This window comes from Lactuca serriola, chromosome 4 (genome assembly GCF_051521515.1).
Source record: "Lactuca serriola cultivar US96UC23 chromosome 4, Lser_US96UC23_V15, whole genome shotgun sequence".
NCBI classification, from domain to species: Eukaryota; Viridiplantae; Streptophyta; class Magnoliopsida; order Asterales; family Asteraceae; genus Lactuca; species Lactuca serriola.
The window spans coordinates 46,097,763-46,105,933 of NC_136411.1; the positions used below are offsets into that span (position 1 = coordinate 46,097,763).

General features: G+C 32.3%; 2 protein-coding genes and 1 long non-coding RNA gene across 3 annotated transcripts; 2 read left to right on the forward strand and 1 right to left on the reverse strand.

Moving 5' to 3' along the window:
• The first annotated feature begins 1,140 nt into the window (after positions 1-1,140).
• Positions 1,141-2,408, forward strand: LOC145098319 (F-box protein FBW2-like). The gene is made up of 2 exons (XM_079035957.1): positions 1,141-1,505; positions 1,907-2,408. The coding sequence occupies exons 1-2, from the start codon at positions 1,141-1,143 to the stop codon at positions 2,406-2,408; spliced, it is 867 nt and encodes a 288-aa protein (XP_078892083.1).
• A 457-nt stretch (positions 2,409-2,865) lies between these two features.
• Positions 2,866-5,118, reverse strand: IQD11 (IQ-domain 11). Its single transcript, XM_079038676.1, has 5 exons — positions 4,865-5,118; positions 4,543-4,779; positions 4,009-4,215; positions 3,623-3,754; positions 2,866-3,541 (listed from the first exon to the last, which is right to left on the reverse strand). The coding sequence occupies exons 1-5, from the start codon at positions 4,934-4,936 to the stop codon at positions 2,978-2,980; spliced, it is 1,212 nt and encodes a 403-aa protein (XP_078894802.1). The 5' UTR covers positions 4,937-5,118; the 3' UTR covers positions 2,866-2,977.
• Positions 5,092-7,836, forward strand: LOC145101473 (uncharacterized). Its single transcript, XR_013705667.1, has 4 exons — positions 5,092-5,181; positions 6,605-6,720; positions 6,942-7,106; positions 7,693-7,836. It is a non-coding gene; the product is annotated as an uncharacterized LOC145101473 (long non-coding RNA).
• The last annotated feature ends 335 nt before the right edge of the window (positions 7,837-8,171 follow it).

Here is an 8,171-nt window from a genome sequence, read left to right on the forward strand (position 1 = left end):
CATGGGCCTTGTACGGTCGTCCATGTCGCAAATCTTTAGAAACACCCATGTAACCATGTTAGTAAGACATTAAAAGAAAAGAAAGAAAATTAAAAATGCAGTGAAACATCACTGCACGATGACGCTGGCTTAACAATTCACTCTACGTGTTTTTTCATGTAGTGAAATGTCCACCTCACCCCACCACACCATGCGAAAACCACAAATCCATATCATTTAAACTTTCCTAGAAGAAGTGAGGAATTTGGTTTCCTTTTCCACTCACGTGCATGGCATACAGAAATTGATTAGCAAATTATTAAATTTGATAAATCTGTACTATTTAATACAAGAATCTCAAAATTTAAACATTGCAATTGTTAAGAATAAAACGTTAAAGGATGATATAACACTCAACATGAAGATAAATCTATGTAATCAATAGCTTTTATGTAGAAAATATATGTAGTAAACAAAATATTACGTATCTGGTGTGTACGGTGAAATCCGTACGGGGCATGCGTACATTACCGCTCCACGTTCTATTCTTCGTAAAGAAAAGGGCAAGTTACATATATACGCCCTCAATTTATAGTGAAGTCATATGTTTAGTCCACCGTATATATTATATATTTTTGTCTTCGACTTGTACGTTCCTATATTACTAGTCATTAAGCCTAAAATAACTTGTAATCTTATTTGGAAAATGGATTATTCTCAAGACATGAACCCCCTTATAAGGATATTTTAGCCTCTTTAAACATATAATAAATGGATGTGTAGTATTTAAGAACTCGATTTACATTTTTTATTAGCCTTGTGGAACTCTATTTATTTGTATGTACTTAGAAATTATTTTAAAATATAATGACTAAAACTATAAAAATGGGATTCAAATTAAAATTTTCCCTTAAGTTGAACTCTAGCTTACATTAAAAACACTTATAAAGAAATTGTATCGATTTTATATATCATCGACTCGAACTTGAGCTTGATTTACAAATATCCCTAATGACTTGAATGCCTAAAAATGATAACGATGTACTATATGCGTAAAATTATTATAAACTAGGGACCAAATCTGTATTTGACTAGAGGAAATCAGTTGACTCCAATGATAATAAATTAACAAAATCCTTCCTTCTTTGTCAACATTTTAGAATGAGAAAGGGGAAAGAACATGATGGTTGTTTCCGGCGAGAAAAAGATGTTGACCGACTGGTGGTGGAGGAGAGTGGGAGGTGGGAGGAATTGAACCCTGAGATACTTGCATTGATCTTTGTGAGGGTATTACCCGTAGATGAGATGGTGAGGAACGTGCCATTGGTCTGTAAGCCGTGGATGGAGGTGGTAGAAGGGCCATGTTGCTGGCGGGATATCGATGTGGCGGAATGGTGTCAACGGCGCAATGAGAGTCGTGCAGTTGACCTAGCGGTTAGGAAGCTTGTACATTGGAGCAATTGTACATTTCAACTACTCTCCGTCTATCGATTGGGAAACATTGGCTTTAACTTTGTTGCCAAACAGTACGTAATGAGTACACATATGTTTCTGATATTAAACGCGTGTTTGACAAAAGTAACTGGAAACTGGAAGATATAGTTCATTTCTGTAAAAGTGTTTTGTAAAAATTGTTGTTAGACTTAAAATGCATAAAATTAGATAAATATCAAAAGTTAAAACTCTCAAAGGTTAATTGACGTAATTTTTCGATTATGAATTTTTTGTTTAAAATATAAGCTAAAATCTTCTATACTGCTAATCGAAAGAGTTTTTTTTTTTCTTAAAAGCTAAAAGCTCCATGCCAACACACCCATATTCATTCACTGAATTACATCGATACATTCCCATTAATTAATTATAGTATATGAAGAGGGTTTTATATAAACTAATAAAAACATATTCTTTTGTTTTTGTTTATCTACAGTGCAAGGTGTTTGACTGTGTTGCAAATACCAATGAGCGAGATCACTGACGATATGGTGGTAAATCATGTCAAATCACTGCCAAATCTACGAGTGTTGGATATAAGCGATTGTTACAATATCACAGTCAAAAGTCTAGAAGCTTTTGGAAACCAATGTAAGTCTTTGGTTTCCCTGAAAAGGAACATGTCTCCACAACGAAATTGGCCCAATTTTGCGGAGCCAAATCCTCCGGTTGATGATTCTGAGGCAAATGTGATAGCAAATTCCATGTTAAATTTACAGCATCTTGAACTTTGTTATGGCTGTTTTGGTGAAGGTGGTCTCTCTGAAATCCTTACAAAATGTAAGTCACTCACATGTTTGGATATTCAAGGAAGTTGGAATGTGAAGTTGGAAGGTGATATTGAGGAGAGGTTACAAAGGATTGAATATTTCAAGAGCCCTTGCGCCTATATAGACTATATCGATGAGTTCTATGATAGTGGTGAAGACTCACTTTAGTCTTGTTTTATGTATTTGATGGGAGTTTATTTTGTTTAAACCAACATTTTTAATACTCCCTAGTTGCAAATATCAAGTTAACATATACTTTAATAAAAATAATTACACACTTGAAATACCCTAAATTAAACGAAAGTTTTGAATTCATTTAATGCTATGTATGGCATGCTACATATAATTTATAAGTTAGCTTATTTTTGACAATGTTTTAAAACCTGAGTCGACCCGTGACTCGGTGAAGAGAATGAGTCAACCATCTCTCATATACTTAAAAAAATAATGATTATTTAGTAGTTTATTTAACGAAGTGTAATATGTATTTTGACTTATAATAATACCAACCATAGCCTAACTCCATGAAGTAGAAAGGAAACATCTCTAAATACACAAAATAGGTAAAAGTGAAACACGAAAGGCTCTTGGATAATGCTTGAATATTAATAACTAACAACATAGATGATCAAATTATAATAATTTCATTTAAATTTATAACGATTACAACAAACAGTTGCAGGAAGGATGAAAATATTATGGTTTATGCATTACCTGGTAAGATATAATATATATAATCATCTGAACTGATTGGGGTGATCCCAATTTGGCACTGAGCTTTCTGAATTATAGCTGAGATTTTTTGATGTTCTAATCGATTTCACATGACCAGGAACCCCTTTCAAGCTTGGTGATCTCTGTGAGAATCCAGCACGACCATTATTAGCATTATTCCAAATTCGACTACTGCTTGCGTCACTATTGATTGAAGATATAGGCGATAAAAGCTTATGTTTATATGGAGAATTAGTTGCAGACCACGTGTCAACACTTATGGGTCTTAGCCTTGGTGAGCTCAATGATCTGGATTTCGCTCTTGCAGATTCTGTTGCAGCCATGTAAGTTGGACACACAGGAGATCCGGATCCCATCATGGACATCGAATGTTCTTCTCCAATTGAACGTTGTTTCCTGTGATGTGGTGTTCTTAGGTTTCGTAATTTGACTTTTTGACTTTCAAATTCTTCTTTCTTTCCTATATTTTGAAGATCTTCTCTTTTCGCCAATTGGGTATCCACCCAGTGTTCTAACCAGTACCTCCATTTTCCATTTACTTTGCTTTGTTCAGATTCTGAAGACATCTGAGAAAAAAAAAGATCAGAAATCAATTTTTGACTTTTGAGGTCAAATTGAGATTATAAACATGAAACACACACACGTACTCTGTGGTTAAATGTGTACTCTTTAATCCTTTCACGCTTCATAGCTGCTTCTCTTTTACTGAACAACATGGCATTTTCCTCTTCTTTTGTTAGAATGCTGTCATCCCACCTCTTTTGACTATTCACATCCATCTATACATAATTTCATATTCATTGAAAACCAAAATTTATCAACAAGTTAAAAAAATCACACTTTCCATTGTTTGTTGCACTACACTTGTCTAATATAACAACTGTGTAGCGATGGAAATTGTGGGTACTATGAGTACCAATGTGCCTGATACGGTATCCAGTATATACCGTATCAGGCACAATGTGTATGCATCAGACACATTAGACATAATGTGCCTGATAATGCGTACATATGTCCGGTTGAACCAACCAACCTTTATATCTTTTCCTCGATTGTCTTGATAATTATTATGAGAAGTGCAATCCAAGACTTGGATTCGCTTGGCACATGCTTGTGAGTGAATATTTACAACTGACTGCAAACGCTTTAAAGTTGTGACAGCCTGACGTCTGACTAGATGCCCACGGATAATAGCTTGAAGCCTTACAAGTCCCTTCAATGCCCTTAAAGCTTTTCTTGCCTATAACATCACCCAAAACCCATTACAATAGTAGAAAATTGCTTTCCATTGTGAGGTATTCGTAGACTTTTTAGGTCAAGATTTTGACTTTTGGAATGGCTCATTTGCAAGTCTTTTTAACCCAAGTAGTATCTGATCTGATTTCTGAAAACGTGAGGTCGATATTTCTCCAAACTTTAAAATATTCATACTAATTTGGATCTTGAAAGTTAGTGACTCTGACCTTTAAAGTCAAAGAAGATTTGTTTAATATGAAATTATGAATACAAATTACAAAGTACATCAATTTCGTTAAAAAATGCTAATTTGGGAGAAAAAAATACTTACAAGAAGTCCACGAAATGCTGTCTGAATCTTGATGGCTGCATCACTTTCCCTTTCATTGTCACCATACCATGATGACGTGGATTGAATATTATCATGTGTTTCTTTTTTCTGTTCATCAACTTCTTGAGTCACAGGGTTCACTCTTTCTTCTTCTGATTTTGGTCGCTCTAAAGGTGCTGATTGGGAGGTTAACCTCTTCAGTTTATGCCTCCCGAATACCCATATCCTCTTCTTTTCCTGAAAGTACAACAACCTCAGCGTAATTTACAAGTAAACAAACATGGGTTTTGATATTTCTGATCAAACACACACACACACACACCTTTGCTCTGTTTTGACATGTTTCTGAGAGGAAGAACCGCTTGAGGAAACTGAGCCATCTCCTTTTTGCCATTTTGGTACATCAGATTTTGACAAGGAGTCTACAAATTTATGAAGTTTAAAAAAGCTTTTCAAGTGGGTAGATTTGATTTTGATCACAGGATAAATTAGGGTTCTTGGGATTTGGGATGTACATTGATTTCAGATGCAACATTCCTTTGGAGTGAAGTGGAGGAAAGAAGGTAAAGAATGTTTGCCAGAAAACCCATGTTGCAAAGTCCAGTTATATATTCTTTTGACTAAGGTCATTATAGTAAGGTACTTCTACTTCTTTCTACCCCATTTGCAAAAGAAAAAAAAAATGAATTTCTGCATATAGAAATGTAATTATTTTGTAGAAATATATTTTAGGATTTGTAATATTGTTAAATATCTACACATGGGTTTGGGAGACAAAAGCTGAAATAACAAAAAGGAATGGTGGTGGTGGAAGGCAGAACACTGTGAATTATAGCATATGTTCAGCTTTGATGGGTCCATTACATGTTCGGATGTTTATTTGGCACACATTATCAACACATTTAACTAATTGGTAACGATGGAACGTTATGTACAAAATAGAATATATTTCAATTAAAATTTAAACAATTATGTCAATAGTGAATGCTAAAATGTTATTGATAAAAGTTATATCTCATTGATATGCTAAAATGTTATTGGTAAAAGCGGTACAACGTATAATTAAAGTTTCCTCTCCATTATTTAATTCATATAGAGTATAGACTATCTATCACTCACGCTTCTTCTTCTTCTTCTCTATTTATTTATTTATTTATTTATTTTTTTCTGTCATATTTACTTTAGTAAATTTTTAATATTGCCCTAATTTACATGAATTTTAAGTGTTTCACATTACACATAAACATACGGATGACATTTTTTAAAATTTAAACGTTACATCTCTTAAAGTAAAATCTTAAAATTTATCAATTAATGGAGAATGTGACAGGGACACTCAAGGAAATGATCGAGTACTGTGTGAAAGACTCCATGTGTTCATTATTGAACGAACAAGGAAAGTGGGCCCCATATATATATATATATATATATATATATATATATATATATATATATATATATATATATATATATATATATATATATATATATATATATATATATATATATATATATATATATATATATATATATATATATATATAGAGAGAGAGAGAGAGAGAGAGAGAGAGGAATGAGTTCTATGGAAAACAAATAACTATGGCAACATCTACCGGAACCAATAATCAAATGACACGTGTCCATTTCTTTTTTCATAAGTAATGTATTGTGGAAGTTATTGTGGAAGTAATATGTTGTCATGTTTTCATTGGTTCAAATATGTGTTGCCCTAATCATTCATTTTCCATATAACTCTTCCCTATATATATATATATATATATATATATATATATATATATATATATATATATATATATATATATATATATATATATATATATATATATATTCAAATGTTTTTAGCAACTATTATGTGCCTAAATGCATCAATGAGAATTCAAAAAAATAATAAATAATTAAATAAAGCATTTAAGGGTATTTTGGATATTTTCTACTTTTAATTATGGAAATCATTTATTTGAAATCTTACAATTAAGGAAATAAGGTAAATATATTTGACCTACTCGTGTATGGTAGAACACGTCTCTGACTTGCTCAACAGTTGTAGCCGCCTCCGACTTCATCCACTGCATCGGATTCGTCCACCATTCACTGGTGAAGTCATAACCAGCCGATCACTGTCCACCAATACTTCCACCTCCCGCCTCCATCAGTGTCGTGAGTTCCTCCACCAACACCGATGAAATCGATTTTCTGTTTTCTCAAAATTTTATTTTTTTAGATTCTATCAGTTGTTGAAATCGATTTCTTTCTTCGCAAAAATTGATTTGTTGAAATCAATTTTATTGATTCTCTTCTCATTTGTGAAATCCATTGATTATTTGAAATCGATTTTTTTAAATAATACTTTCTAATTGATTTGGAATATGAATTTGTAGGATACAAAATTGTTCATCGTGGATGTTTTTTCTTCAACAACCATCGTCCCTTCATTACCATCTCCACAGAAGTCGACCTCGACCCCAAAAAAGTTTCAATCGCTGAAACAAAAGCTCACCTGTCATCCTCTCAATCTCGTATGTAGTCTCTATTTCGACCATCTGGTAAGTCGATTCAAAGGGTTGAAAAAAACATCATCTTTCTTTTACAATTTCTCACTAGTTTAAAGCCTCTGTTTTTGCGATTTTTGGGTTCTAATCAATTTTTTTTGTTGAATTTAAATTATATATTTTAACTCTTCTGATAGATTTCAGTCATACCATTTATTTGTTGATAATAATATAAGTTTCTCAGGAAGTGTTTTTAGTTATCCAAGTCCTTTTTTTCTGAACACCAAGTGTTCGACTAAATGCCTAAATGAAGATTTACTTTGTAATTTGTCACTTGTCCATTAAAAACTCTTTTCTATGGTCCTAAGTGAATTGTTACTGAGTTTAGATAGTTCTTATATTTTGGGTAATGGTTTTGTTTTTACCTTTTCAAATAGTTGTTTACCTTTCAATTATGTTTGGTTTAATTATCAATTTATGTTTGTGTAAAGTACACTAATCTTGTTTGGTTCAATTCTCGCATCATATGGTTATATAATTTCAATAAGCCTAATTAAAAGAATGATCATGAAATTAATTTATGTTATCTCGTCTCATAAAAATTGAGTAAGTAATTGTGTTGTTGATTTGTAACTTACAGGTAAACCATTGAAGGAGCACAAGCAAAGAAAGTATGGGCAATATTCTGCCAGAATGTATACTATGTAGTCTTCCATATGTTATGTATATACTGATGGGGTTGATTTCATATGTCAACACAGTGAATTAATTTTGTTTGATTTCATATCCCAACATAGTAAAGGCTTAATATCATATGCCAATATAGATTGGTGAAAGTTACTCATATTGTTCTAGAAAATTGTTTAAAAAGGTAAGTAATTTGTTTGTGTATTATTTTGGTTCATTCTGTGATTTTGAATTCCAATTTCTATTCCCCCTTGTTATTGTGTATTTGGAATCTAAAATTATATTAGCAGTAAATACGATACTTTTGAATGTATTCTAGGTATTCTGTCAGAATATATTCTGCCAGAATAAAATCTATGTATTCTACCAGAATATATTCTATGTATTCTACCAGATTATATAAAGTGATAGTTAATTCCAAGCAACATGTTT

Coding starts and splice junctions, on each gene's coding strand:
- LOC145098319 (XM_079035957.1), top strand. CDS start 1,141: ATGAGAAAGGGGAAAGAACATGATGGTTGTTTCCGGCGAGAAAAAGAT. Junction 1,506..1,906: donor TTTAACTTTGTTGCCAAACA/GTACGTAATGAG, acceptor GTTTATCTACAG/TGCAAGGTGTTTGACTGTGT.
- IQD11 (XM_079038676.1), bottom strand. CDS start 4,936: ATGGCAAAAAGGAGATGGCTCAGTTTCCTCAAGCGGTTCTTCCTCTCA. Junction 4,216..4,542: donor CAGCATTTCGTGGACTTCTT/GTAAGTATTTTT, acceptor GTGATGTTATAG/GCAAGAAAAGCTTTAAGGGC. Junction 3,755..4,008: donor ATCGAGGAAAAGATATAAAG/GTTGGTTGGTTC, acceptor AATTATGTATAG/ATGGATGTGAATAGTCAAAA.